General features: G+C 62.7%; 20 protein-coding genes across 20 annotated transcripts; 10 read left to right on the top strand and 10 right to left on the bottom strand.

Annotated features, from left to right (window-relative positions):
• Positions 1–719: 719 nt before the first annotated feature.
• OSTLU_13916 (predicted protein) lies at positions 720–1085 on the bottom strand (the record flags this gene model as incomplete). The annotated part of the gene is made up of 1 exon (XM_001415905.1): positions 720–1085. The coding sequence occupies one exon, from the start codon at positions 1083–1085 to the stop codon at positions 720–722; it is 366 nt and encodes a 121-aa protein (XP_001415942.1).
• A 350-nt stretch (positions 1086–1435) lies between these two features.
• On the top strand, positions 1436–2164 carry OSTLU_29103 (predicted protein; the record flags this gene model as incomplete). The annotated part of the gene is made up of 1 exon (XM_001415575.1): positions 1436–2164. The coding sequence occupies one exon, from the start codon at positions 1436–1438 to the stop codon at positions 2162–2164; it is 729 nt and encodes a 242-aa protein (XP_001415612.1).
• A 124-nt stretch (positions 2165–2288) lies between these two features.
• OSTLU_29104 (predicted protein) lies at positions 2289–2750 on the bottom strand (the record flags this gene model as incomplete). The annotated part of the gene is made up of 1 exon (XM_001415906.1): positions 2289–2750. One exon carries the CDS (start codon positions 2748–2750, stop codon positions 2289–2291), a length of 462 nt encoding a protein of 153 aa, XP_001415943.1.
• A 567-nt stretch (positions 2751–3317) lies between these two features.
• Positions 3318–6647, top strand: OSTLU_13918 (predicted protein; the record flags this gene model as incomplete). Its single annotated transcript, XM_001415576.1, has 1 exon — positions 3318–6647. The coding sequence occupies one exon, from the start codon at positions 3318–3320 to the stop codon at positions 6645–6647; it is 3330 nt and encodes a 1109-aa protein (XP_001415613.1).
• A 128-nt stretch (positions 6648–6775) lies between these two features.
• OSTLU_13919 (predicted protein) lies at positions 6776–7489 on the bottom strand (the record flags this gene model as incomplete). The annotated part of the gene is made up of 1 exon (XM_001415907.1): positions 6776–7489. One exon carries the CDS (start codon positions 7487–7489, stop codon positions 6776–6778), a length of 714 nt encoding a protein of 237 aa, XP_001415944.1.
• Positions 7490–8022: 533 nt separating this feature from the next.
• Positions 8023–8667, top strand: OSTLU_13920 (predicted protein; the record flags this gene model as incomplete). The annotated part of the gene is made up of 1 exon (XM_001415577.1): positions 8023–8667. One exon carries the CDS (start codon positions 8023–8025, stop codon positions 8665–8667), a length of 645 nt encoding a protein of 214 aa, XP_001415614.1.
• Positions 8668–8711: 44 nt separating this feature from the next.
• OSTLU_29108 (predicted protein) lies at positions 8712–9882 on the bottom strand (the record flags this gene model as incomplete). Its single annotated transcript, XM_001415908.1, has 1 exon — positions 8712–9882. Exon 1 carries the CDS (start codon positions 9681–9683, stop codon positions 8712–8714), a length of 972 nt encoding a protein of 323 aa, XP_001415945.1. The 5' UTR covers positions 9684–9882.
• Positions 9883–10358: 476 nt separating this feature from the next.
• Positions 10359–10913, top strand: OSTLU_6927 (predicted protein; the record flags this gene model as incomplete). The annotated part of the gene is made up of 1 exon (XM_001415578.1): positions 10359–10913. A coding segment is annotated over one exon (555 nt), but the record flags the coding sequence as incomplete, so codon positions are not given.
• Positions 10914–10984: 71 nt separating this feature from the next.
• On the bottom strand, positions 10985–12052 carry OSTLU_13922 (predicted protein; the record flags this gene model as incomplete). The annotated part of the gene is made up of 1 exon (XM_001415909.1): positions 10985–12052. The coding sequence occupies one exon, from the start codon at positions 12050–12052 to the stop codon at positions 10985–10987; it is 1068 nt and encodes a 355-aa protein (XP_001415946.1).
• Positions 12053–12194: 142 nt separating this feature from the next.
• On the top strand, positions 12195–13539 carry PAFA3501 (predicted protein). The gene has a single exon (XM_001415579.1). The coding sequence runs from the start codon at positions 12215–12217 to the stop codon at positions 13514–13516; it is 1302 nt and encodes a 433-aa protein (XP_001415616.1). The 5' UTR covers positions 12195–12214; the 3' UTR covers positions 13517–13539.
• A 63-nt stretch (positions 13540–13602) lies between these two features.
• On the bottom strand, positions 13603–14024 carry OSTLU_40414 (predicted protein; the record flags this gene model as incomplete). The annotated part of the gene is made up of 2 exons (XM_001415910.1): positions 13603–13735; positions 13834–14024. The coding sequence occupies 2 exons, from the start codon at positions 14022–14024 to the stop codon at positions 13603–13605; spliced, it is 324 nt and encodes a 107-aa protein (XP_001415947.1).
• A 469-nt stretch (positions 14025–14493) lies between these two features.
• Positions 14494–15624, top strand: OSTLU_23942 (predicted protein). The gene has a single exon (XM_001415580.1). It carries the CDS (start codon positions 14516–14518, stop codon positions 15554–15556), a length of 1041 nt encoding a protein of 346 aa, XP_001415617.1. The 5' UTR covers positions 14494–14515; the 3' UTR covers positions 15557–15624.
• Positions 15625–15698: 74 nt separating this feature from the next.
• OSTLU_13925 (predicted protein) lies at positions 15699–16610 on the bottom strand (the record flags this gene model as incomplete). Its single annotated transcript, XM_001415911.1, has 1 exon — positions 15699–16610. One exon carries the CDS (start codon positions 16608–16610, stop codon positions 15699–15701), a length of 912 nt encoding a protein of 303 aa, XP_001415948.1.
• A 585-nt stretch (positions 16611–17195) lies between these two features.
• On the top strand, positions 17196–17903 carry OSTLU_39523 (predicted protein; the record flags this gene model as incomplete). The annotated part of the gene is made up of 1 exon (XM_001415581.1): positions 17196–17903. The coding sequence occupies one exon, from the start codon at positions 17196–17198 to the stop codon at positions 17901–17903; it is 708 nt and encodes a 235-aa protein (XP_001415618.1).
• Positions 17904–18306: 403 nt separating this feature from the next.
• OSTLU_39605 (predicted protein) lies at positions 18307–19257 on the top strand (the record flags this gene model as incomplete). Its single annotated transcript, XM_001415582.1, has 1 exon — positions 18307–19257. One exon carries the CDS (start codon positions 18307–18309, stop codon positions 19255–19257), a length of 951 nt encoding a protein of 316 aa, XP_001415619.1.
• A 942-nt stretch (positions 19258–20199) lies between these two features.
• On the top strand, positions 20200–21033 carry OSTLU_13927 (predicted protein; the record flags this gene model as incomplete). Its single annotated transcript, XM_001415583.1, has 1 exon — positions 20200–21033. The coding sequence occupies one exon, from the start codon at positions 20200–20202 to the stop codon at positions 21031–21033; it is 834 nt and encodes a 277-aa protein (XP_001415620.1).
• Positions 21034–21336: 303 nt separating this feature from the next.
• Positions 21337–23750, top strand: FtsH2 (AAA-metalloprotease FtsH, chloroplast precursor). Its single transcript, XM_001415584.1, has one exon. It carries the CDS (start codon positions 21677–21679, stop codon positions 23573–23575), a length of 1899 nt encoding a protein of 632 aa, XP_001415621.1. The 5' UTR covers positions 21337–21676; the 3' UTR covers positions 23576–23750.
• Positions 23751–23877: 127 nt separating this feature from the next.
• Positions 23878–24135, bottom strand: OSTLU_29119 (predicted protein; the record flags this gene model as incomplete). The annotated part of the gene is made up of 1 exon (XM_001415912.1): positions 23878–24135. The coding sequence occupies one exon, from the start codon at positions 24133–24135 to the stop codon at positions 23878–23880; it is 258 nt and encodes an 85-aa protein (XP_001415949.1).
• A 381-nt stretch (positions 24136–24516) lies between these two features.
• On the bottom strand, positions 24517–25436 carry lhcp1 (prasinophyte light harvesting complex, chlorophyll binding protein; the record flags this gene model as incomplete). The annotated part of the gene is made up of 2 exons (XM_001415913.1): positions 24517–25149; positions 25305–25436. 2 exons carry the CDS (start codon positions 25434–25436, stop codon positions 24517–24519), a joined length of 765 nt encoding a protein of 254 aa, XP_001415950.1.
• Positions 25437–25616: 180 nt separating this feature from the next.
• OSTLU_29121 (predicted protein) lies at positions 25617–26925 on the bottom strand (the record flags this gene model as incomplete). The annotated part of the gene is made up of 1 exon (XM_001415914.1): positions 25617–26925. The coding sequence occupies exon 1, from the start codon at positions 26904–26906 to the stop codon at positions 25617–25619; it is 1290 nt and encodes a 429-aa protein (XP_001415951.1). The 5' UTR covers positions 26907–26925.
• Positions 26926–27147: the final 222 nt, after the last annotated feature.

Below are 27147 nucleotides of genomic sequence, written 5' to 3' on the forward strand. Positions count from 1 at the left end.
CCGAGGACGACGTGCAGACGTATCGAGCTGCGCTCGTGCGCGCAAGTGCACCGATGCAAATCGTGCAGCCACCTCGCGTCGGAAAGTCGTTTTACGCCGCGATCCAGGGTCACGAGATTAAAACGCCGCTGGATAAGCGGCTGCGTAGACAGAGTACGGATCGCCCGATCGTGGCCCGCGAAGAGGCGCTGAGAGTGCCGGACTCGGTGGAGAAGATCACGCCCAAGCATAACTCGCGATTGCCGAAGGATATTTCAAACATTACGGGACGCGTGATTTACGAAACACCGATCGTGCAGACGTCAGTGAAGAAGAGTCCATACTTTGCGAACGTGAAGACGCCGCCGAAATCAACCGGACCATCCGAGTTGTACGCAAAGATCGCGAAAGATTCGATCGATCGAGTCAAACAGAGCGTACATGTCGAACTCGGCGTCGCGGAACCTTCGACACATGCCACCAAGCGCCAAGAACGAACGCCGACGAGAACGACACCCGCGAGAGCGGCGAAGAAGTCTCGCGCCGCCGGGACGTCGTCGAGCAGACGACGCGGCGACGGACAAAAGCGAAAAACCGGTAACGACAAGTTTTGGCAAATGTCGCTCTTCGAGTCGTTCGCGTTCGAAAAATAATATCGCACGATCGCGTCTAGTCCATTATTATCTTAGTCTACCATCGTTACATTGGAATTCGTCCGCCTCTTCGCGCGCCGCGAGTCGTCACCGCCTCGCGAACGCGTTCGGGATTCGCCCCGTGCGCACATCTCGCAGCATTTCCCCCGACCGCGCGTGCTTCTCCATCAATCTCGCGCGCACAAACTCGCTCGCCGTCTTCGGCACCGCCCCCCCCCCGTCGTCGTCCTCCGCGTCCAGCGCCACGACCTCGAAACCGTCCCGCTCGTACGCCCGTCGTTTCGCCTTCTTCCCCTTCTTCTTCTTCTTCTCCCGCTTCCGCTCCCCCATGTGCGCCTCGTACGCGTCCAACTCATCGTCATCGCGCCTCGCCCGCTTCTTCTCCCCGAACACCGCGTCGACGACGCTCTCCGGCAGCGCCTCGAGTTCGTCATCCGCCGCCGCCGCCGCCATCGCCGCCTCCGTCCGTTTCGTCCGCGCCTCCGCCTTCGCTTTCGCGCGCGCGTCCTCCGCGTCTCGTCGCGCGACTTTCGCCGCGTTCTCGCTCGCCTTCGCGCGCGCCCGCGCCGCGCGCTCGTCGTCGCGCCGCCTCGCGACGTCGGCGCGCGCGCCGCGTCCCGACACTTCCTCGGGCGCGTCGTCGTCGCTCGCGCCCGCGTCGCGCGCGCCGCGCGTCGTCGTCGCGCGCGCCGATCGACGCGTCGCCGGCATCGCCGCGCGTCGATCGCGAGCGCGCTCGCGCGCGTCGTCGTGTGGCCGTCGCGCGCGCGCGGTCGCGTCGATTCGTCACTCGGCCGCGCGCCATGACGCGCGCGCGCGCGACGAGCGAGATCACGTGCGGCGACGCGCGACGAGGGTGCGGCGCGCTGCTCAGCTACCCCACCGGATCGCCGCTCGTGCGGTGCGCGCTGTGCGATCACGTGACGCGAACGCCGGCGGCGACGGATCCGACGCGGCGACGCGCGGTGGCATTCGATTTCGATTTCGACGACGCGGGCGCGCGCGACCGCGAGGCGCAGGCGCGGTGCGTGGGATGCGACGTCGTCATGCGATTTCCCGCGGACGCGACGCACGTGCGGTGCGCGATGTGCGACGCGGTGAACGTGAACGCGCGAACGGGGACGAGGGCGCCGCGCGCGAGCGGGACGCGAGCGTCGTCGGCGCTCGCCGCGCGCGACGCGGCGCGGGAGCGCGCGACGCGGAACGCCGACGACGCTTGGGCGCGAGGGACGGCGTACGTGCGGTGCGAGGGGTGTCGGGTGACGCTGGCGTATCCGGGAGGGTCGGCGTCGGTGCGGTGCTCGGCGTGCGGCGCGGTGACGCGGTGCGCGGAACGCGCGACGCCAAGCACGACGGGGGAGGGGAGTTCGGTGAAGAGCGCGCGGGGAGGAGACCACGCGACGTTGACGAGCGACAATTTAGTCGTCGTGGAGAATCCGCCGACGGTGAGTGAGAGTGGGAAAATCGTGTCGAACATCGCCGTCGGCGTGCGGTTGGGGAGCGACGGCGGGGAATCGCGGCGCGGCGAGTAGGACGTAGTCATTTCGCGGTCGAGCCGAGAAACGCCGCGATCGAGATGAATGTGTTTTGTAGCACTATTTTACAAGCAAGCGTGTATCGATACAACCCCGATCCGAGAATCCGAGGTCTCCCGTCCTAAATCTTCTCGATCGCCCTAATCTTAAAGCCCAACGCTATCCACTCCATCTCCAAGTCCCGAACCGTGCTCGGCATGTCCGCGTACTCCGGTTCGCGCGCGAACCGAATCAAAAAGTTCGTCCGCCACTCCGACAGGCGTCTCGCCAGCGTCACGTGCCGCAGCACGTGTTCTCCCAGAAAATTTTCGTACGACTCCCCGCCCGGCTCGAAATCGCTCGTCGCCATGTTCGCCTCCTTCAACCGTTTCGACACCGCCTTCATCGCCCGCACCTTTTCCTCGAACGCCTCATCTCGCGTCGACTCACCCGGCTGTCGATGCAGCGCCAACCACGCGCCTCGATACTCGTACTCGTCCGCCGTCTCCGCGTACCGCCACGTCTCCCCTCCCTCGCTCGTCGCCGTCTCCCCGCCCCTCGCCGCGCGCTCGCCCCAGTCCGCCTCGTTCCTCTCGCGCTTCATCCGCTCCGCCCGTTCGACCGCGTTCGCCGTCCAATCGAACCCGTTTCGCTCGCGAAACGTCGTTCGACGTCGTCCGTCCCGGACGCGCGTCGCGCGTCGTCGCCGTCCGTCGTCGTCGTCGTCGCGCGCCGTCGCGCGCCGAGCGACGCGCGATCGCGACGCGCTCGAGCGCGTCGCGCGCGCGCGCGCCGTCGCGACGCGCGCGCCGAGCGACGCCATGTGACGACCGCGCGACGTCCGACGACGCCGCGATGGCGCCGCGCGCGGGTGTGGCGTCGACGACGCCGCGCGACCCGCGACGCGCGCGACACAGCGCGACGCCGCGACGACGCGCGAGCGCGCGCGAGACGCGAGACGAACGCGCGAGCGCGCGACGCGTCGAACCGACGACGCGCGAAAGCGACGAAAGGCGGCGGGAACGCGTCGAACGGGACCCGTCGCGCGCGGTGATTTTTGAAATTTTGAATTCGCGGCTGTCGAGCGCGTCGATCGCGAGGACGACGACGGGAGACGCGGAGAAGACGACGCGGAAGCGACGAACGCGGATAGGCGGGAAGGACGGACGCGATGCCGGCGCGGTCGAGGAAGAGCGAGGCGACGGCGACGCGAGGAGGGAACGAAAACGCGGACGAGAGCGGGGCGCCGGCGAAGAAAAAGTCGAGGAGCGGCGCGCGTAAGAAGAAACCGACGACGGGTGGGGAGGCGTTGAAAAATAGAAACGAGAACGCGTCGGTGCAGAACGCGTCGGTGAGCGGAGATGGGGACGAAGACGCGGACGAGGGCTCGGGGGACTTGTTTGATCTGTTGCGCGTGGAAAACGCGGCGACGATTTTACACGCGAGTGATTGGCGAGCGCGGTACAACGCGAGCGAGATCTCGGCGGTGGCGGAGATTTATTCGTTATTGTCGAAAGCGGCCGGTTGCTCGTCTGGGGTGACTGCGATTGAGTTGCAGAGAAGCGACTGCTTGATGATTATGAATCGCGTCGTCGAAGACATGGCGGCGGGGAATTTGTACGGCGACGATCCTTTGGCAAAACGTTCGCGAGATTTCAAGGGATTCCGTGAGAACTTCTTGGACTTTATCGATAAGTGCATTCGCGACGCGAGCGAAGGCGGGGAGCTGTACGATGGTACGCTCTTCGCGACGCTGGCGGAGATCGTGAGCACGTGCGCCGGGAGCAAGGCGCGTCCGTTGCGCATGGCTGCCACGATGATGGGTTTACAGATGATTTCCAGTTTGATTACGGTGGTGAATAACTTGCAGAAGGCTCGCGATTTGAAACAAAACCAGGTGGACATCGAATTGAAGAAGAAAAAGTCTGGCGGCGAAGTGGTCAAGAGTTTGAAGCGCCAAATCGAAAGCGCGCAGGAACACATCGAGTTGGTGGAAGGTTACATGAACGACATCTTCACTCACGTTTTCACGCATCGCTTCCGTGATTGCGACGAAAACATTCGCGCCGCGTGCATGACCGCGCTTGGGAAGTGGATGATGAAGCATCAGCTCGTGTTCCTCACCGACTTTTACTTGAAATATCTCGGTTGGAGCTTGAACGATAAGAGCGCCGCTGTTCGACTCGAAGTTTTGCTCGCGCTGAAGACTTTGGCGTCCAGCCAGTCTCACTTAGCTATGATGGATACGTTTATTGCTCGATTCCGTGGTCGCATGGCGGAAATGTTGCGCGACGTCGACGCCCACGTCGTCGTGGAGGCGGTGCGACTCGCCGCGGTTTTGCACGAGCACACCGAATTGGATCCTGAGCACATGAACTTTGTCACCGCGCTCATCATGGACAAGACTCCATCGATCCGTACCGCCGCGGCGAAAGCGACGAAGACACTGATGCACACGCTTACCGAGACGTACCGCAAGGCGCGAGGGATTTCCTATGATGATTCGACAAACCCGGCGCTCGAGAAGGAACTTCACGGCATCGTGCAGCTCTTGAACGATCTCGGCGATGAAAATGGCGGGCACGGTAAAGTCATTGAAGGTTTGTCGGGGGTATATCCCGTCTTGGCACAACCTGGCTTTATCGCGGGCATCTTGAAGCACGACATGGAAATGGCAGACGCGGCCGTGATCGCGAACGTCTTGGTTCTCACCATGCGCAAGGCGATGGGCGAAGACGTCTCCAACTCGTACACCAAGACGGTGTCTCGACAAAGCGCAAAAATACGAAACGCGATCGAAGCTGCGCACGAACAAATGACGAAAGATATCGGTAGCTTGATTCCGCAACTTCTGAGCAAGTATCAAGCCGAAGCTAACGTCATCGGTCCGCTTGTCGAAGTTGTTCGTTTTGTGAAACTCGAGCACTACTCGTTGCGTCACGAGGAGGATCAATTTACCGCTCTTGCCGAGCAAATAAAAGACATCTTCTTCAAGCACAGCGACAAGCGTACTTTGGAAGCCTGCGGTGAAGCGTTCAATTACTTCTGCAACGAGGGCTTCGAAGCTACGGCGCCTTTCGCACAACCGGTGCTCGACAGCACGGTGAACGACTTGTCGGCTCGCCTATCTCCGGCGTTGAAGAAGGTTCGAGCTTTGATGGCCAAGAGCGATGAAAGCGTGCTGAACGAAAACGAGGGTTACGCGTTTGAGCTTCGCATGTGCTTGTATCGGGTGCGTGCTTTGATTTCAAAGTGCAATATCTCCAGCGGCGTGCGCGTGATTAACGACTTGTCTCAATACGTCGCCGACGTCTCGCGCGCCAACGTGCCAGTGGGTAAAGAATCTGTCGCCATGGCGTCCTCGTCTGTTTCTTTCGCTCTCATTTGGCAAGGCCTTGAACTAATGGATAGTGATTCGGCGACGAGCGTCGAGGTGAACGAGCACTTGACCGAACGCGACGCCTTCTTGTCCAACGTGATGCACATCTTGCGTCGCGCCGAGGACTCGATTGCGGATTCGGACGATCTTCGGCGTTCTTTGATTTCCACCGTTTGCGATATGGTGCTGTATTATTACAACGCGAGCACACTGCCCGCGGCGCATCCTGCGAAAGTGTTGCAGCTGAAGCTCAACTCGGCGGACAGTGAAGCTGTGTGGCAGCAGTGCACCGCGTTGATCACGCCGGATGACGTCAAGCAAGACGCCGACTTGGACTCGGCACGCCTCGCGTACCGCATGGCAGTGCACGAACAGCGTATCGCCTCCAACGGTGCGATCGGTGCAGACTTTTTGTCCAACTTCAAACTTACCGGCCCCTGGATCGATGCCGCCATCCGCACGTACTGCAGTGATTTACGCCGAACCGGTCCACAAGTGCTCGTGCGCGCTGTCTTGACAGCGTTGCACAGCGCGTATGCAGAAGTCTTACAGACGGATCTCGGAAACCGACAAGTGCTCATCGAGGCGTTCACCGATCTCGCGACCCGATTGAGTGATATCTTTATGCTATCATCCAAACGCGATCGCTTGGTCATGCGCATCATGTTCGACGAGTCGCTCAAGTCTGTCCTTCTCCCCGAACCGTCGTACGACCGATTTTCCTTCTTGGCGTACGGACTGGGTCCCTTCCTCTCAAGACTGTCCGCCGTCGACGCCAAGGCTTTGACGACGTTCGTCGACGATGCGCTCGCCAAAGTCGATAGTGAGGACACGAGATGTACGCCATTGATTGATTTCGCCGATCAGCTCAACAAGCGTTCCAAGGGCGCGTCGGAGCGCCGCGCGCGTTGGGCGAGAAAACGCTCCGCGGAACAACAAGATGTAGACGTCAAGAAGTCCAAGGCCGACGACGGAGACGAGGACGAAGGCGATGATGATGCCATGGAGCAAGACGACACCATCGAAACCGCCAACGATGACGCCGAAACCACCGCGGATGATCACACTTTGGACGACGGTCCGGTGGAGACCGCCGAGCGCAGTCGCTCGCGCCGCAAGTGAGTCGACGACGCGAACGCGAACTTAGGACATGTACACGGACAATCACGATGAATGAGATATAACAGCAAATATAGGGAAACATAGATGAAATTTTGTTACACAAAGAATACGATTATACGCGTACACTTTTAAGCGATCGGCGCCGGTTGCAACTCGTGCGCAAGTCGTCTACGCGTGGCGACGTCGCCACCCGGCGGAAGTTCGCCGGTGGCGGGCGTGTCCGATCCCACGGGCGCGTTGATAGCCTTTTCGATCGTACCTGGCGGTGCGCGCTGTCTTTGCAAATCTAATTCACCCATCAACCGTCCGAGCTTGGACAAACTTTCCTGCAGTCGCGTCTGCAACTCGGGAACGAGCGCCAAATTCGCGTCGAGCTCTTTCCTCAGCGCCTCCATTGCCTCACCATCCACGCTCGCCTCAACCCTGTTCAACGCCGCGGCATCACCGTCATCATCTCCAGCCATCATCGGTCGAAGCTCGGTCAAACGATCCGCATAATTCTTCGCCACCGCCCCCGGCGTCGTCGCCCGCTGCTCCGCCACCCTCGCGCTCAGCTCCGCCACCTCCTCCTCCAACGCGTCCAACTCCGGATCCGCGATCTCCCGTTCGCTCACCTCGCGCCCCTTTTCACCCCCCTCCGCCGTCCCACATATCACGTTCGCCCTCACGCTCCCCAGCACGCGCTCCGTCATCGCGTACAAGTGCCGCTTCAGCGCCTTCGCGCGTTCGTTCGACCACTTCGGATCGCGTTTCGCGTGATCGATCGTCTCCAGCACCGCCTCGCAGAGCTTCTCTTCGATCTTCGCCAGTTCATCGTTCGTCGCGACGCGCACTTTCACCATCGCGCGCGCGCGTTCGCGTCACGCGTCGCGTCGCGCGCCGGCGTCGTCGTCGTCGCGGTGTGGCGCGCATGCATTCAAATCTCGGCTGTCGTTCCCCTCGGCCGCGCAGGCTGGACAAACGTCGATCGCGGTTTCTAGACTCATGGCGCTCGATTCGCTTGAATACACAGAAAACAATTCGAGAGTCATGTTTTGATGCCCGACTCGGTTTGCAAAAATTCTCGAATTGTTTTCTGTGTATTCAAGCGAATCGAGCGCCGTGAGTCTAGAAACCGCGATCGACGTTTGTCCAGCCTGCGCGTCGACGCGTCCGACGTCGGCGGCGTGACGTCACGCGCGCGCGACCGCACTTCACGGCGACGACGACGACGATGATGACGACGACGACGATGACGGCGCGACTGTCGATGAAAACGACGATGACGAACGCGCGCGCGAAGACGCGGTCGGTGAACGGCCGGGCGACGCGCGCGAGCCGCGGTAAAGCGATCGAAGGACTGGGAAAAGATGACGCCGGTGAGCGCGCGGCGACGATGGAGAACGCGAAGGCGGCGGTGAGCGCGTTGGCGATCGCGACGTGCGTGACGGCGATGCCGGAGATGGCGCACGCGAGCGGGGGGGAGTTTGGGATTCTCGAGGGTCGATCGGCGGCGCTTTTGCATCCGATCGGCTTGGGGTCGCTGTACGCGGTGACGCTTTACGCCGGGTGGCTCGGGTTGCAGTGGCGACGCGTGCGGACCGTCGGTGATGAGATCGCGGGATTGAAGAAGACGTTGCCCGAAGATGCGGCGGCGGCGGCTGGGAGCGCGGTGGCGAAACAGATTGACGAGCTCACGTCGACGAGAAAGGAACTCGTGGCGGGCAAGTTCAAGGATAAGCACGCGAATATGGGGTACTTGCTCCTGGCTTTGGGAGTGACTCTGGCCGTCGAGGGCGGCATGAACACCTACTTGCGCGTGGGCAAGCTCTTCCCGGGGCCGCACTTGTACGCCGGGGCGTCTATCGTCGTACTTTGGGCCATGGCGGCTGGTTTGGTGCCGCAAATGGAAAAAGGCAACCAAAAAGCGCGCGACTTGCACATCGCGTTGAACTGCGTCAATCTCGCTCTGTTCACGTGGCAAATCCCCACCGGGTTGGAGATCGTCGGTAAGGTTTTCCAATTCACGAGCTGGCCGTAGATGTTTCTAGCTAACTAATTTTTTACACGGTCAAGGACCTCATCCTAAATAATATGCGCTCGCGCCGCGTTCGACCTCGACGACGTGCCTCTAAACATCGAGGACGACTGCTTCGCCACTACCCCGCTGTCGTCGTCGTCGTCTGCTACGGAAAACGCCGACGGAACGTTCGTGAACGCGACTTCCCGAAACTCTTCGCTCAGGCGAGAGAAGTCGCCTCGAGACGATCGACGCTTGAACGAGCACGAACTTGGCAAATTGCCGTAGTAGCGAAGGACGAGCACCGATACTATGAGAAGTACGGTCACCAGACCTACTTGTGCCCCGATGGATACCTTGGGCATCGCCAAGGATCTTCCGGTTTTCGACGCGAGCACGACGTCGCTGCACAGCACCTCGGCGTCGTTCCCGTCGAGTAGTACGAACGTTTTCCCGACGATAGATTTCGCACCGCTCAGTGGCAAGTTCGAATCGCTATACAGCACTATTTCTGACGACGATAACGTCCCTTGTCGTACCCAAATCTCACCAATCGGGCAATCCTCGGCGAGCGCTTCCGCGCCGCGCGAGGCACACGACGACTTCTCTTCGGGATTGTACAGCCTTCCCACGTGCGCGCACGAGTTCGAGCTCCCCGCCGTACCCGAATAAATCGCCCATCGATACGGCCCGATCGCATCGCCGTGCGCGCGATTTACCAATTGAACCGAGATCCGCGTATCCGCCGCCGCGTCCGCCGCCGACTGCCGCATCGTCACCAACCCGCTAATCTTACTCAACGTCGTCCCGAGCGTCGCGCGCGCCTCGACGAATCCGTCTTCACCGTCATCTTCCTCGATCGTCGCGCACGCGAACGGAACCTTACCAGCGCTAAATCCATCTAGTCCAGCCGCTCGGTCGCCGCGCCAAACCGCCAACGCGCGTCCGCTCACCGACCGTCGTCCCGCGAGCGGTAAATTCCGATCGACGAACTCGTACGTCTTCCCGCTCACGCTCGCGATCATCCCCGCGTCCATGCGCGCGCACACGTCGCCGATCGCGCACGTCCCGCCCGCGCACGCGCCCGCGCCGCCGTCCGGATTATACACCTCCCCCAGCGTCGCCTCGTCGCACGCCCCGTTCGCGCCTCGACCGCGCTCGTGCACCGTGACGTGCGTCGGGAAATCATCGCTCGTCGACGACCGCGCGGCGGTGACGCGAACGCGCGCGTACGTCACCCCGCCCTCGTACGCCTGCGCGAACGTCGCCTCGACCGAGGATCCGTCGGCGTTCGTCGCGCGCGCGCGCAGCGTCTTCGCGCGCGCGGTCGTCGCCGCGGACGCGAGCGCGACGAGCGCGATCGCGCGCGCGATCGCTCGCGCGCGCGCGCCCGCGCGGCGACGCATCGCGCGCGCGTGTGCCGCCGCGTCGAGCGGCACTTCTCGCCGACGCGTCGACGACGACGACGACGACGGCGACGACGACGACGGCGACGCGCGATGACGGCGCGACGCCTCGCGCGCGAGTGCGCGCGCCGCGCCGTCGCGTCGACGACGGCGGCGACGGCGCGGACGACGACGGCGGCGACGACGACGGCGACGCGATGCGTGCAGACGTCATCGCTCGCGCGGTTCGCCGCGCCGGTGCGCGCGTTCTCGCCGAACGCCAAGCCGCGCTCGCTCGAGACGGCGGCGACGAAGGACGGAGACGTCGTTCCCGAGCGCTCGCTCACCGGTTGGCGGCGGGTGGCGCTGACGCTGGGTGGATATTTTAGCCCGGAGAGCCGACGCGTGCGCGGCGGCGAGCGGCTGTACGAAGAGGTGACGCGGGCGACGGCGATCGATGCGCTGTACGACGCGCACGCGGTGGAAAAGACGTTCGCGAGTCGACACGCGATGATGTGCCTGCACGTGTGGATGTGCTTGGGGCGGTTGCGAAAAGAGGGAGAGGGGGGGAAGGCGTTTAGTCAGACGTTTTACGACGCGTTTCAAGACGACGTGGAGCGACGCGTGCACGATGAGGGCGTGCGCGTGCGCGTGCGAAAGTGGTTACAGGATTTAGAGAGGACATTTTATGGGAATGCGGTGTCGTACGATAAAGCGCTCGAGCTCGGGGGTGGAGAACTCGTGAAGGCTTTGCATAGAAACGTGTACGACGGCGACGGCGACGTCGACCGCGCCAAGGGGTTGGAGCGGTACGTTCGACATCAGCTCGCGTCGTTGGCGCTGACGCCCACGGAGGCGTTATTCGACGGGCGCGTTAGATTCGTTGGCTTCGATGAGCAAGAAGAATAGCATCGCGGTGTACTTTTAAAGTAATTTTTATTGACATCAGTCTTCTAATACGGGCGCCCGAATCGCGGCTTGTCGCCGTCCTCCTTTGGTTTGTTTGCGCTATCTCCGCCACCGCCGCCGAAACGCGCGCCGCCGCGATCGGGCCCGCCTCGGCCGCCACCACCGTCGCCACGACCGCGGCCGCCTCGACCACCTCGGCCGCCACCTCGGCCGCCTCGGCCGCCTCGGCCGCGTTCGTCGACCTTGCCCACGAAGACGGGCTCGTGCGTCGTCGGCGGCTGCGCGTCTGGGTCTTCCCCGCGCGCGATCGCTTCTTCCCTCGCCTTGGCTTTCTTTTCCAATTGTTCCTGCTTCTTTTGTTCCATGTACGCCGCCTTCATCATGAGCGTGAGCTTCGCGCCCTTGTACTCCAAGTCGGCGCGTTCGGCAATCGCCTTGGCCTCCTCTTCGGTGGCGAACTCGACGAAAATGCTCCCCCGAAAATCCTTGCTCGTCGTGTGTCGACGCAAACGAATCGACCGCGCGTTACCCACCGTCTTGAAGTACGCCAAAAGCGCCTCGATCGTCGCGTCCTTCGCGAACGGACTCGCGAACACGAACCGCTTGTCCAACTCCTCCACCATCGCGCTTCGATACGCCGTCACGCCGTCGTCCGTGGCGAGATCCGGCGTCTCCCCGTTCACGAGCATCGACTTCCGCCGCACCCGCGTCCCATCGGCGCACGCCTCGACGACGTCGCTTCCCTCCAGCGCCCTCGCCACGCGCTCCACGTTTTTCGCCTCATCCTTCCCCCCGTACGCCGCCAAAAAATCCCGCATCCTCGAGAAGGATGCGATGAGCGCGATCGGCACCCCCCCCTCGTGTCCCTCGCGCACCGCTCGCGACACCTCGTCGAGCAAGAACGCATCGCGCGGAAGATTCGAGTCGCCGAGGTAGAACTCGATCTGCGCGCGCACCCTGTCGCGCGTCGCGTCGTCGAAATCCGCCGCCCCCGTCGCGTCGTCCTCGCGCCGCGCGCGCGCGTCGTCGTCGCCCGTCGACGCGCGCGGCGCGTCGCGCGGCGCGTCGCTCGGCGCGTCGCTCGCGACGGCGTCGGTCGCGTCGGTCGTCATGTCGCGGCTCGACGCGCGTCGCGCTCCGTCGCGCGGCGCGCGTCGCGCGCGGCGGCGGCGGCGGCGCGAGTCTCAAGCGCGCACACGGACCGTCGAACGCGATCGCGACGACGACGCGACGACGACGCGCGACGCCGCGCAGCGCGACGCGACGCGACCGCGATGGCGGGCGCGCGACGAAGCGCGCGCGGCGCGGCGAGCGACGCGCCCGCGGCGAGCGCCGACGCGAGCGACGCGCGGAAGAAACGCGCGAAGGCGAAAGACGCGACGAAATCGTCGAACGCGAAGACGGACGCGCGATCGAACGGAAAGGCGAAGGCGCGCGCGGTGTCCGCGCCCGCGGTCGCGGATGGGACTCGGTTGAAGCGGGAGACGGCGTTCCTGTGTCACGCGCAGTTTAAGAACGATCTGCCGGCGGTGCCGATCGATTGGAAGATGTTGCAGACGAGGGTGGATCGACGGGCGCTGACGGAGTACTCGCACTTGTCGCTGTACGACGGGTTGCGGAAGCGAGGGGACTTTAGCGAGGATTTAGGGATACCTTTGGATCCTGCGCTGATGCGGGCGTATCGGGTGCCGACGCGGCGGGTGGCGATGGATCCGGAGGATCACGAATTGACGATGAGCTCGGCGGAGCGCGAGGGGAAGCGCAACGGGGCGATCGGGACGAGCGGACGCGCGGTGAGCAGACCGGACGCCTCCGACGCGCTTTGGTTGATGAACACGCAGTACATCTCCGCGGGGAGCATCAAGGCGCGCACGGGGTTGAGCGAGAAGGAGATGAAACGCCGAAGACTCGAGGCGCAGGGGGGCGCCGCGGAGCCAGAGGTCGAGCTCTCGCAAGTCGAACAAATCGAAGCCTCGTTCGCGGCGGCGAAGCGACCTCCGGTGCATCCGACGAACAAGAAGGCCAAAGTGGTGGAGGTTCTTCCCGTGCTGCCCGATTTCGAGCGCATCGCGATGGACTACGTGCGCTTGAACTTTGACGAGAAGCAGGAAACCGACGTCGCGTCGCTCTCGGGCAAATCCGCGGAGACGATTGAAAACGCGTTGAACTGCGGGGTGGTAAAACCGTTCAGCATCGTGAACGAGCGCAATCAAACCGAACGATTCTTATCGCTCATGCTTCCGCAAGACCCCGATGCGGCGATGGAGGAGGACTTTCTCGCCTTGGACGGCGAGCCGCGCCAATACGACCACGTTCGCGACTACGTGTACAAGATTCACCAAGACGATCCGAATCTCGGAGGCGGGAACATGTGCTTCTTCTTTAAGAAGGACCGCGTCACGTACGTCGACTTACACACCAAACTCACGCTGTCGAAGCGAAGCAAGCACTCGAAGGGTAAAGAGGCGACGGATTCTTGGAAACCGAGCGAGGTGACACTGCAACGGCGACGCATGACGGAGGAAGAAAAGAGCGCGCTGGACGCGAAGCGCGAGAGCATCAGAGCGGGGGCGTGATCATCTATCATCTTTTAGCATTGTGGAATAACGACGACTTCAGCGAGTCTTTAGAAATTACAGCATAAATGCGGAACCCTTCGTCCTCACTCCAACATCGCGCGCTCGAGTTCCTCCTTGAGCGACCCGTCCTTGAACGCGTCGACGGTGATGTCGCACCCACCGAAGAATTCTCCGCCTACGTACAGCTGCGGAAACGTCGGCCACGACGAATAATCCCTACGTCACCCCCCCGATCCCAAATCGTCAGTCACCGCGCCGTCGTCCGACTCGTCGTTCGTTCGCGTTCGCGTTCGCGTCGCCTCGCCCCGACGCACTTCATCCCCTGTCTCAAGTCCTCGTTCGCCAGGATATCGACGTCCGCGAACGGCACGTTCATCGAGTTCAAAATCTGCACGCACGTGTTCGAGAACCCACACCTCGGCGCGTCCTTCGTCCCCTTCATGAAGAGCACCACGCGGTGTTCCGCGACGAACGCGTCGATGGATTCGCGCAGCTCGGGCCCCATCTGCGCCGAGACTCGCGCGTCGCGCGCGCGTCCGGTCGCGCACCGCGCGCGCACCGCGCGCGTCGCGCGCGTCGCGCGCATCGTCGCGCGCATCGTCATCGCGCGCGTCGTCGTCGGCATCGTCGTCGTCGGCATCGTCGCCCCGTCGCGGTCTCGCGCCGGCGCCGCGCCGGCGCCGCGCCGATCGCGCGATCGATCGCGCGCATCGAGCTCGACCCTCGCGCGGGCGATCGGTCTCGACGCTCGAAACGCGCGCGATCGATCGCGCGACGCGCGCGATGACGATCGATCGACGCGCCGATCGATCGCGCGATCGATCGCGCGTTTCGAGCTCGAACCTCGCGCGGGCGATCGGTCTCGACGCTCGAAACGCGCGCGATCGATCGCGCGACGCGCGATGCGTCGATCGCGCGCGATCGCGCGATCTGATCCGAAACCGACGGCCGACCGCCGGCATTGATCGTCGACCGATCGACCGCGCGACGCGCGCGATGGCGTCGCGCGCGGTGTCGATCGACGCGCGCGCGCGCGGCGACGCGATGGCGTCGCGCGCGACGCGCGGCGCGACGCGGGACGGCGCGCGACGCGCGACGCGCGGAACGCAGACGACGACGACGCGACGACGCGCGATGACGACGACGCGATGCGATGGGCTCGCGCGGACGGGACGCGGCGGCGCGACGAGGGACGCGTCGACGTCGACGATGATGGGCGCGGGCGCGGGCGCGCGGGGAGGGGTGGCGCGACGCGCGCTGGCGGATCGACCGACGCGAGAGGCGGCGGAGGACGAGGACGCGCGCGCGACGGGCGCGAGCCGGGTGAAGTCGAGGGGGGGGGTGGACGTCGTCGTCGCGACGAATGACTTCGCGTTTGAGATCGCGGCGAATCTCAGGGCGACGGCGTTTTACGATGATCTCGCGGAGAGGCACGAGATGCCGTTTCCGCCGCGGTTCACGCCGACGTTTCATCGGGAGTTCGCGCAGCGCGAACGCAAGGCGCTGCGGGAGCGGACGACGAGACGCGTGGGGCCGGCGCTGGAGTCGCGATGTTTCATGGCGGATTGCGAAGGATTGGGGTTAGTGGGGTGTTTGGACGTCAGCGTGCGCGAGGGGCCGTGCGCGAGTCAGATCAACGGCGTGTGCGTGCCGGAGGGGGCGTCGTACGCGTACGTGGACAACGTGGCGGTGGACGCCGCGGCTCGTCGACGAGGGTCGGCGAAGCTCATGATGGAGTGCGCGAGCGACTGGGTCGAAGAGCGTGGAATCACGGAAATCTGGACGCACGTGCACTGCGATAACGTGGGCGCGCGAAGATTGTACCACGCGTACGGTTTCCGGGCGCCCAGCGGCTCGCATCCGGAACAAGGCTTGCCGAATTACTTCAACGGCGAGCGATTGAAGGGCCTAATCTTAATGCGAGCCCCTGTGCCGCTGGTGTACGAGGCGCGCGTTGACGCGGTTTGCGGATGCGGCGCGTGCTTCGCGCGCGTGGACGAGTGCATCTGCATCAAACCCGCGGTCGCCGCGCGTTAACGCCGCCTCGAGTCGAGACTACTTAAACTTTGTTGTACTTTTCCTGCCCGCCGTACTATATGCGCGCTCGCTGCTAAGCATTTTTAAACCGATGCTACGAAAATATGCTCATGATTCACAATTCGTTCGCTACTGTAGTGCGCTAATCAAACGACGGCGCGAAGCTCGGCATGGACGCCAATTTCTCCGCGCGCTTTGGCGCCGCCTGCGTCTTCGATTGGGTCTTCTTCTTTTTCGCCTTCGGCAGGTTCACGGGAATGCCCGGCAACATTAAAGGTTCGCCGGCCTCGATCGGGGGTTTCAACGCGCGCTCAACCTTGGTCTTCGTCTTGGTCAACAGCGTCTGCACCGTGGAGCAAATCGTCACCGGCGCCGCCAACGTGGACTCCTCCAACCTCGTCGCCCCCGCTAAACTCCTCGTGTACTCGCTCGCGCTCGCGCTCATCTCATCTAACTCATCATCGAGCCTCTCTTGCAACAAATGCGCCAGGGCCTCGTGAATCGCCTCCTTCTCGTCGAAATTTTTAAACACCTCTGGCGCCCCCGCGCCCATTCGCGACATCGGCGCGTTCGTCGTGTCCCTCGCCCCCACCACGAAGCTCTCCGCGTCCATCATTTTCTTCACGATCCGTCCCACCGCGTGCGCTCCGATCGCATCGCACGCCTCGATCGTCTCCGCCAGCGCCTCCAGCGCCCTCGGGCACGCGTACGCTCGCACCGGCTCTCCCTCCAATTGCGTCTCGTGCAGCGCGTACACGCAGTACACCCCCGTCGCTCGCGTCGCCAGCGTCTTCCCCGTCCGCGCGTACTTCATCGCGCAATCGTACGCGCACTGCACGTACCCGTTGTACGTCTGCTGCGCCGGCTTTCCCAGGTGCACGTTCGAGAACCGTCGCTCGCACCAGCGCGCTTTGAAATTCGCAAACGACATCGCCGCCGCGTACGCGTCGTCGCCGTCGTCGCGCGCGCGGTCGACGTCGCGCGCGTGGCGCTCGATGAGATCCATGACGTCGATCTCCACGCCGCGGAGCTCGCGCTCGTCGCACGCGGGCATGGCGACGACGACGCGCGGGCGAATGGCGACGACGCGCCATCGCGCGACGCCGACGCCGACGCGACGCGGCGCGGCGCGGCGCGGCGCGCGATGGACGCGCGGGCGAAGGCGCTCGCGGCGCTCGAGCGCGCGGCGCGCGGCGCGGGCGCGTCGACGGCGGTGCGCGTCGCGGCGAACGCGGACGCGAGCGAGGCGGCGCTCGCGAGCGCGCGCGCGCTGGCGCACGACGCGCTGCACCGCGGATCGTGGGCGGACGCGGACGAGTGCTGGCGGGGGGTGTACGCGGCGGCGACCGTGGCGTGGGCGCGACGCGCGGTGGCGAACGGGCGGGACGAGGGAGGCGAGCGCGCGCGCGACGCGCTGCGCGCGCTCGATTTGGCCGCCATGCTCGGAGGCGCGTGGTTTCGGGACGACGTGCGCGACGCGATAGCGGACGTGCGCGCGATGCGTGGGAAGAGGGAAAGACCGCGAGCGAGGCGCTGGAGCGCGTCGATCGATGAGGGAGAATCGACGGCGGGACGCGACGGCGACGAGACGGCGACGAGGCGCGCCGACGTGTCCATGGAGGCGTTTTATAGGGATTTCATGGCGAAGCGAGGCGAGGACGGCGAGTCGAGCGATTGCGGTACCCCGATCGTGCTCGATGCGCTCGTCAAGCACTGGCCCGCGGTGACGAAGTGGAGAGACGGGGCGTACCTGGACGAAATCGTCGGCGATCGCACGGTGCCCGTCGAACTGGGGAAGACGTACGTCGACGACGCGTGGTCGCAGAAACTCATGACGATGCGTGAGTTCATGGACGCGTACGTCGACGGCGACGACGACGAGTCGACTCGACGCGCGAGCGGTGGTGCGGACGTGGGTTACCTCGCCCAGCACGAACTCTTCGAGCAGTGCCCAGAATTGAAGCGCGACATCGAGGAACCGCTGTATTGCGCGCTCGGCACCGGCACCGTGTGCGCGGTCAACGCCTGGTTCGGACCCGCGCACACGGAGTCTCCGGCGCACACTGACCCGCATCACAACCTACTGTGCCAAGTCATCGGCGTCAAGCGCGTGCGTCTCTTCGCGCCGAGCGAGACGCCGAAGATGTACCCGCGCGACGCCCCGATGAGCAACACCTCCCGCGTCGACGTCATGCACCCGAACTTGGACGAGTTCCCTCTCTTCGTCGACGTCGAGTTCATCGACGCGACGCTGTACCCCGGCGACGCCTTGTACATTCCACCCGGTTGGTGGCACCGCGTCAAAGCCGCCACCGTCTCGTTCAGCGTTTCGTATTGGTGGGACTGACGCTCCATCGTTCGACCGCGTAAGCCTAGCCCTAGCGTAGATGAATCAACGCGCGAGCCATCGCGTTGCCGTCGTTCGTCGCGCCCTTCGCTGCATGCGCCGTCGACAGTCCGACTCGACTCTTCGCGGCGTCGGCGGCGACCTCCGTTTGAAATTTCTCCAAACCGTCGCCAACGTCGGCACTCGGCGGCGCGCGAATCGCCCGTCGCGACGCGCGTATTCAGGCGAACCGCGCGACATGCGTCTCTCGCGCGCTTTCCTCGCCTTCCTCGTCGCTCTCGCGGCGGCGTCGGCGCCGCGCGTCCGCGCGCGCGCGCTCGGTGTCGACGCGCTCGGCACCTCCACGCTCGAGCTCGCGGCGCCGACGAGCGCGAAACCGGCGCGGTTTAACGAGTACAAGATCATGCCCGGTCACACGAAGCGGTCGCACGTGCTGAGCGCGCGCGCGCACGAGTACGTCGACGCGGCGACGCTGCCGAAGACGTTCGTGTGGAACGACGTCAAGGGACACAACTTTTTGACGAAGTCGCTGAATCAGCACATCCCTCAGTATTGCGGTTCGTGCTGGGCGCACGGTGCGATGAGCGCGCTGGCGGATCGAATTCAAATTGCGAGCGGGAAGAAACGAGCGCAAGACGTGAACTTGGCGATTCAGCACATTCTAAACTGCGGGACGGAAATCGCGGGGTCCTGTCACGGGGGATCGCACACCGGAGCTTATCAATTCGTTCACGACACTGGATTCGTGCCGTACGACACGTGTTTGCCCTACGAAGCGTGCAGTGCGGAATCTACCGAAGGTAACTGCGCGCGAGGTGGTGATTACACGTGCACGGCGATGAACACCTGCCGAACGTGCAGCACGTTTGCGGAATTCGGCGGCTTTTGCAGCGCGCTGTCAACGTTCCCGAACGCCACCGTCGCGGAGTACGGGATGATCTCGGGTGAAAAGGAAATCATGGCTGAAATTTTCGCTCGCGGTCCCGTGTCTGCGGGGATCGATGCCGATGGATTGCGAGGTTACGTCGGCGGCATCTACAAAGACACGCCGGATTTCGAAATCAATCACATCGTCTCCATCGTCGGCTGGGGTACCGCGGATGATGGAACCAAATACTGGGTCGTGCGTAACTCGTGGGGTCAATACTGGGGAGAGATGGGTTTTTTTCGCATCATTCGAGGCGTGAACTCTCTCGGAATCGAAGACGAAGTCGCGTGGGCGACGCCCGGCTCTTGGACCCACATGAACTTCGCGTGCTACGAAGACGGGAGCAACTGTATTCGCAAGAAGGACTACGTCGACCCATCCACGCCCGGACGCAAGCCGTACGGCGAGTATCATCTGGAAAACTAGGCCGTCTGCCGCTCACTCATCATGTATCGACTCTTCGCGCGTTGTAAATCACGTCAAACATTTCTTGTTCACATCGTCGCCTCGGACGCGGCGTTCAGGACACAGAGCGCGACGCGCATCGTCGCGTCGATGACTATAAGACATCGGCATCGCAGACGTCGTTCACTCTGTCAGCGATATCTGTTCGCGAACATCGTCGTGCTGAGTTTCGCGCTGAGTTTCTGGGCCAGTCGGAAAATTGCGAGGTGGCTCGTCCCAGCCACTGCGGTGTGGGTCGAAACACACGGTTGCCACGCGTACGGCAAACCCATCTCGATTCGAGGTAAACACCGTCATTTACCTCGGCGTTCGTTCGATCCGAAGAGTGGGTTTTGTTTGTGTCGCCGAAGTCACGACGGATTCGCGTGGTCGACGGCGCATCGCGGGTGCCCGAAATTTCCCGTAGACTGCGCAAACGAGTGCGCGACGTCCGATGTGCCGCCACCGCCGCATGATGGCGTGAAGAGATCGAGACGGTGGCTCCATCGGTTCGACGCTACACGACGACGTGCAAAATGCGTTGAAACGTCGATTCAGCCCGAAATTCGACGATTATTCGAGAAGATTGAGACCGCAACGATGACGCCGAAGATGCCAGTCGGATCGTTGCCCAATTTGCGCAAAATAATTACGACGGACTTCGTGGCATCGGGTGTGCGCATTCCAATCATCCATCGCTTACGCCTCCGAGAACGAGTAGACACATTTCTTCGGGATGCGCCGAGCGCGAACGGTGCATTTCGAGGGCGCGGGATCGTCATCGTCGGCAGCGCGAGCAACGCGAAATACTCGACAGCGTATTGGATCGCTCTCCATTCGCTTCGGCGAACGGGTGCATGCGCGCTCCCCGTCGAAATTTGGTTTCCAAAAGGCGAACTTCCAACGTGCGAACAAGCAAAGTCGATGCGCGCTCTCGGTGCGACGCCGCGCTCATTTGAGCGCTCGTTTGAGCGCCTCGCGAAGAATCGTTTCGCATACAAGCTTCTCGCGGTCGCGATTAGCGAATTCGATCAAGTCTTGTACATGGATGCCGATAATATCGCGCTTACAGCGAACTTGTGTCGACTTTTTGACACGAGCGAAGATTACGCGCGCACCGGGGCTTTATTATGGCAAGACTTTTGGTCGTCGAGCGCGGCTCCCGATTTGTTCGACGTCCTGCCGTCGTCGCCTGCGCTCGATTTCAACGGCACGCACGAGAGCGGGCAGTTTCTCGTCCACAAGTCTCGTGTGTGGCGCGCACTTGCGCTCGCACTCTTCATGAATGCGTACCCGGAGATATTTTCTCCATTAAGCGGCAACTACATGGGATGGGGAGATAAAGAGTTTCTCGCCTCAGCCTTAGCCGCGACGAAGACGCCCTTCGCGCGCGTTTCGCGCTTACCCCAACACGTCGGCGTCGCCGTGCACGACCGCATTTCAATCTGGGGCAATGCCATGCTCCAGTTCGATGACGCCGACGTCCCACTGTTCCTGCACGCCAACGTCGGCAAAATCGTCGCTCGCGACTTTCCGTGCGCGAACGTCTCCGCGTACGTACACCGATGGACATCGCACGCCGATGTCCTCGCACGAGCAACTAACACGCGCGACTTCGAGCTCGACTGGCTCGTTGATACCGCGTGTTCCGTCGTTCGCACCGTTTCGGACGACGATCACACCGACGTCGCCTTCGCTCGCGCTCCTTTGCTTGATGGCATGCACCTCGCCGACCACCCGGGTGCACTAGGTAAATAGTGAGCCTTCACATTTCAATCCCAACTCCCCAAACTGATGCATGACTCACGTAAACACACACACAAATAAACCATCAAAAACACATAAACGACGAGTCGCATCGACGTCGACGTCGACGACACGCGCGCGACCCTCACACTACGACGCGAACACCGTCGACATGAGCGCTCCGCTCGCCCAGCGCGCGACCGCGTCGCTCGCGCGCACGAACGCGAAGAATGCTTCCCTCAAGACCCGCGCTCGCCGCGCGCGCGCGACGCCGCGCGCGGCCGCGACCGAGGGTGGTGATGCCGAAAAGGTGCGCGCGGGGCGACGACGCGATGCGACGTGAACGCGCGCGCGGGGACGCGCGCGGCGGGGAGCGAGAGACGCGCGCGCGAACGCGCGTCGGAATGATTTTCGTTCGCGCGCGCGCGGGGCGCAGGCGCGCGGATAACGTCCGCGTGGGCGTGCGGGCGCGGATAGACGCGGACGGCGCGTGACGTCCGCGATAAGGCGCGCGTGGATTACCGGCGACGAGAACGCGCGATGTCGTGGCGACGACGCGGTGCGCGCGCGATCGGGCGCACGGTGTGAAACGAAAGATACTGACGGATGCGCGTACGAAACGTAGGTGGACCAAACGCGTCGCGATGCGTTGAAGATGGCGGCGGGTTTCGCGGCGACGTTTGGCTTGGCGCAAAGCGCGAGCGCGGCGGACGACGTCGCGTCTTCTCGCATGTCTTACTCTCGATTCCTCGAGTACCTCGACATGGGACGGGTGAAGAAGGTTGATTTGTACGAGCAAGGCACGATCGCTATCGTGGAGGCGGTTTCGCCGGAGCTTGGTAACCGCGTGCAGCGCGTGCGCGTGCAGCTTCCGGGAACGTCTTCCGAGTTGCTCAAGAAGTTCCGTGAAAAGAATGTTGATTTCGCGGCGCACACGAACACGGAGGACAACGGACAAGTGTTCTTGAACTTGCTCGGCAACTTGGCATTCCCGCTCTTGCTCGTCGGGGGGTTATTCTTGCTCACTCGCCGCCAGCAAGGCGGCGGCGGCGGCGGCATGCCGGGCGGCATGGGCGGCCCGAACAACCCCATGGCGTTCGGCAAGTCCAAGGCCAAGTTCCAAATGGAACCGAACACTGGCGTCACTTTCGATGACGTTGCCGGTGTGAAGGAAGCTAAGAACGATTTCATGGAGATTGTCGAGTTCTTGAAGCGTCCGGAGCGATTCACCGCCGTTGGTGCCAAGATCCCGAAGGGGTGCCTTCTGGTCGGTCCGCCGGGTACGGGTAAGACCTTGCTCGCCAAGGCGATCGCCGGTGAAGCTGGTGTCCCGTTCTTCTCCATCTCTGGTTCTGAATTCGTTGAAATGTTCGTCGGTGTCGGTGCGTCCCGCGTCCGCGATCTCTTCAAGAAGGCGAAGGAAAACGCCCCGTGCATCATCTTCGTTGACGAAATCGACGCCGTCGGTCGCTCCCGTGGTACCGGCGTCGGCGGTGGTAACGACGAGCGCGAACAAACGTTGAACCAGCTTCTTACCGAAATGGATGGTTTCGAAGGCAACACCGGTATTATCGTCATTGCGGCGACGAACCGTGCCGACATCCTCGACCCGGCGCTCCTCCGTCCGGGTCGCTTTGACCGCCAAGTGGCCGTCGACGTCCCGGATCTCGCCGGTCGCGTCGAAATCTTGGGTGTTCACGCCAAGAACAAGCGTTTCGAAGACGAAGTCGATCTTGAAATGATTGCCAAGCGCACCCCGGGATTCTCCGGTGCCGACCTGTCCAACCTTCTCAACGAGGCCGCCATTCTTTGCGGTCGACGCGGCAAAACCGCCATCAGCCTCTCTGAAGTCGACGACTCCGTTGATCGCATTGTCGCCGGTATGGAAGGTACGCGCTTGAACGATGGTAAGGCCAAGAGCCTCGTAGCGTATCACGAAGTCGGTCACGCCATTTGCGGCACGCTCACTCCGGGTCACGACCCGGTGCAAAAGGTGACTTTGATCCCGCGTGGTCAAGCCAAGGGTTTGACGTGGTTCATCCCGGGTGAGGACGCGTCTCTCATCTCCAAGCAACAGATTTTCGCTCGCGTCGTCGGTGCTCTCGGTGGGCGTGCGGCGGAAGAAGTTATCTTCGGTGAGGCTGAAGTGACCACGGGTGCGAGCAGCGACCTCAACCAAGTCGCGTCCATGGCGAAGCAAATGGTCACCACGTTCGGTATGTCTGACATTGGTCCGTGGTCGCTCCAAGATCCGAGCGCTCAAGGTGGTGACATGATCATGCGCATGATGGCGCGCAACTCCATGTCTGAGAAGCTCGCCAACGACATCGACGTTGCCACCAAGCGCATCGCCGACGAAGCGTACGAGGTTGCCGTCAAGCAAATCAGAGACAACCGCGAGGCTATCGACGTCATCACGGAGGAACTCATGGAAGTCGAAACCATGACTGGCGAACGTTTCCGCGAGATCCTCTCGCAGTTCGTCGAGATCCCGGCGGTGAACATCCCGGGTGAAGTGAAGATGGCTACTGTGAACGCGGGTGGTAAGCTTTAAGTGCTGTACTCATCGGAGAGCATCAAGGATAGAGATGTGATGCCGTCGGCTTCGAAACAGCGCCGCAGAACTTTAGTTGCAAACTTCTAGAGAGTGGGTGATTCCCAGAAAAGCGAATCGTCGCGGGCTTAGGCGCGATGAGCTTGTAATATGGAACAATTGAACAACACGCAAACGTCACGATGAGCGCTCTCACACGCCTGAAATGAATTAAAAAAGACGCCGCCTCCTTCGACGCGTCCGTCGTCGCCCGCCTCGCTAAACTACACAATGCGCGAACACGCTCTATCTAGACCGAACCCCTACTTTTTCGTCATCCTCGCCAACCTATTTAGATGATGATTGATCGTGTTCATCTTCTTCGGCGCCTTGGCGCGCAATTCCAAACACGAGTCCAGCGCCTTTCTCGCGCTCGCGCACTTGCCCTCCTCAAAGCTATTCGTCTTGTAACACGTCAACAGCGCAAACATCTCCGTCATGCACGCCACGTCCCTGCGCTTGCCCTTACCCGCGCTCTTGGTGTTGATGCGCAGCCGCGGCTCGCTGGGCGTCTTCGCCATCGCGCTTCGCGCGCGCGCGGCGTCGAAGTCGGTCGCGAGAAAAGATCGGCGGCGAGCTCGCGGACGTTCGCGCGTCGTCAGCCGCGAACGCTAGCGTTGCGGTTCGTGCGTGACGATATTTAAGATCACGTTGGATCCGCCGAGGCGTGGACGGCTTCGCGCGCTCGATATGCGGCGAAAAGTACGGAGCGAAAGGTGCAAGGCGCGGGACGCGAGCACCGCGCGCGCGTCGCCGCACGGCGCGGCGCGGCCAACACAGCGGCGAGGACGACGACGGTGGGACGCAGACGAAAGACGATTGAGGAATAGGAATGTAATGTTAAGTGGAAAGTCACCCTTGGTCTACGGCCACTCGGTGTACGGCAAGAGACGACCCGACGCTTAGTAGAAGGAGAAGCCCTTGGCCGCGTTGGTGAGGACGTTCGAGTGGATCGGATCCGCGACGTGGGATTGCCAGTTGGCGATCGGGCCTTCTTGGGTGGCGAGCGCTTGGAAGATGCAGCCCAACCACGCGAACATGGACAAGCGGGAGTGCTTGAGTTCCTTGATCTTGAGCTCCTCGAGGTCGCCCGCTTCGGCGAAGCCGAGCGGATCGAAGCGGCCGCCCGGGGTGACGTCGCCTTGGGTGAGCTCCGGGAACGGGTTCTCGAAGATGCCCGTGCGGTAGGATTCCGCGGAGCCAACGAGGAAGATCTCGATCGCGAGCACGGCCCAGAAGTTCGGGTAGCCAGAGCCCGCCGGCGCGAGCGGCGCGACGGCGCCCGGGAACTTGTCCGCCACCGCGGTGCAGTCATCCGGCGTGCACAACGTGCCCGCGGTGAACCACGGGATTCCCGTGCCGTTCTCCGCCGCCCACGCACCGGTCACGCCGAGCATGGCCCATCGGCCGTGAATGATCTCGCGTTCCGCATTCTTTTCATCGCCGAACGGAATGATCGGCGACTCGCCGCCGCCCGGGTACGTGCCGAACTCCGGGTACAAGTCCGGCGGCGCGAGCGACCCGAACTGTCCCGCCTGTTCGCATCGTTCGATCGCGTTCGTCCATCGTCAGTCTTCCGCTCTCGTTCCATCGCGGCTTCGCTCGCGTCCGCGTTCGTTTCGCGCGCGTCGCGCTGTTTTCGCGAGCGTTCGGCAAAGATACGATCTCGCGACGTCGCGCGCGATCGCACCTTGAAGGCGGACTTTTTCGCCGGCGCGCTCGCCTTGGTGCGGCGCGCGACGACGGCGGTGTCGATCTTGCGCGACGTCGCGCGCTTCGGCGCCGCGGCGACGCGAACGCCGGTGAACGTGGACGTGAGCATGGCGTCTGTCGGCGGGTGCTGATATGACGCGCGGCGATTCGGCGATCCGGATCGACGGATCGAGCGAGTCGGATTCGCGACGATTCGTGATTGGAGAGGGGTGACTATTGAAAATTGACGCGGCGCGACGCGCGGCGCGCGCGGCGCGCGCGGCGCGCGCCGGCGCGCGAGATCGAGCGGCTAGTTGTACTGCATGTACTTCGCGGTGGAGGAGAACTTTTGATAGCCCTTGATGACTTTGTTGATGGCGTCCAAGAAATCCTTTTCGCCGACGGTTTTCCGGCGCTGGCGAATGGCGAACATGCCGGCTTCGGTGCACACGGAGTGGATCTCCGCCCCGGTGGCGTTGGGACACAGGCGCGCTAAAAGTTCGTAGCGAATGTCGCGCTCGACAGCCATGGAGCGGGTGTGAATCTTGAAAATTTGCGTTCGGGACTCCAAGTCGGGCAAGCCGAATTCAACCTTGCGGTCGAGACGCCCGGGACGCAACAGCGCCGGATCCAGAGTGTCGGGTCTATTCGTGGCCATCAATACCTTGATGTTGCCTCTGGCGTCGAACCCATCGAGCTGGTTCACAATCTCAAGCATCGTACGCTGCACTTCGTTGTCTCCGCCTTGACCGTCGTCGAAGCGAGCGCCGCCGATGGCGTCGACTTCGTCGAAAAAAATCAAACACGCCTTTTTGCTCCTCGCCATCTGGAACAGCTCTCGAACTAACCTCGCACCTTCCCCGACGTACTTTTGCACCAACTCGCTCCCGATGACGCGAATAAAACACGCATCCGTGCGATTCGCCACCGCGCGCGCCAGGAGCGTCTTACCCGTCCCCGGCGGCCCGTAACACAATACCCCTTTCGGCGGATCGATCCCAAGCTTCGCGAACTTCTCGGGGTGCAACAACGGTAACTCCACGACTTCGCGAAGCTTCTCAATCTGTTCTTTCGACCCCCCGACGTCGCCGTACGTCACGTCGGGCTTTTCCTCAACCGTCATCATCGTCACGCTCGGATCGATCTTCGGTGGCAACGGCAACTGTATGAAATACTTATTCCGGTCCACCCCCACCCGCATCCCCTCCTCAATGTCCGTCGGCGCCACCTCGTTCCCCAAACCCACGACGAACTTTGCGATTTGTTTCACGTTTATCACGTACTGCGCGTCCTCCGTCCCCGGGTTGATGATCTTCGTGCATCTCGCCACTTGCAACGGTTGCTGCTCCTGGAACGCCTGTTTATCCGCCGTCAAATCCCACTGCGACGGCGGCGCCAGCCCGGTGTCGCTCTCCTTGATCCCGCACAAGTCGTTCACGCGCTTACTGATCGTCTTCAGGTCGTTTTCGAGATCTTTAATCGCGTCGTTATACGCCCCCAACCCGTACGTCTTCAGCAGCGCGATGTCGTCCTCGTCCAGGGGGATGATCTTTTTATCCGCGTCGCCGAACTCGACGTCCTCCGCGCTCGGGACGCCCATGACGCGCGTCGTCCGCGTCGATCTCTGCCGTTCCGTTCGTTGCGCGTTTGACCGCGACCGCACACCGCCGCGCGCGCGCGATCGATCGCTCGATATGGACGAGAAAGCGGTAGATTTATTCGTCGAGCTCGCGACGCGATCGTCCACGTTCGCCGGCGTCGTGCAGACGCGATACGCGGAGTGGAGAAACTTGTTTCGAGTGCTGAAAGATTTGAAAAACGACGAGACGTCGGCGCTCTCG

This window comes from Ostreococcus lucimarinus, chromosome 1 (genome assembly GCF_000092065.1).
Source record: "Ostreococcus lucimarinus CCE9901 chromosome 1, complete sequence".
NCBI classification, from domain to species: Eukaryota; Viridiplantae; Chlorophyta; class Mamiellophyceae; order Mamiellales; family Bathycoccaceae; genus Ostreococcus; species Ostreococcus sp. 'lucimarinus'.

Excerpts from the sequence above, each read along its gene's own strand:
- FtsH2 (XM_001415584.1), top strand. The coding sequence starts at position 21,677 with ATGGCGGCGGGTTTCGCGGCGACGTTTGGCTTGGCGCAAAGCGCGAGC.
- OSTLU_23942 (XM_001415580.1), top strand. The coding sequence starts at position 14,516 with ATGGCGTCGCGCGCGGTGTCGATCGACGCGCGCGCGCGCGGCGACGCG.
- PAFA3501 (XM_001415579.1), top strand. The coding sequence starts at position 12,215 with ATGGCGGGCGCGCGACGAAGCGCGCGCGGCGCGGCGAGCGACGCGCCC.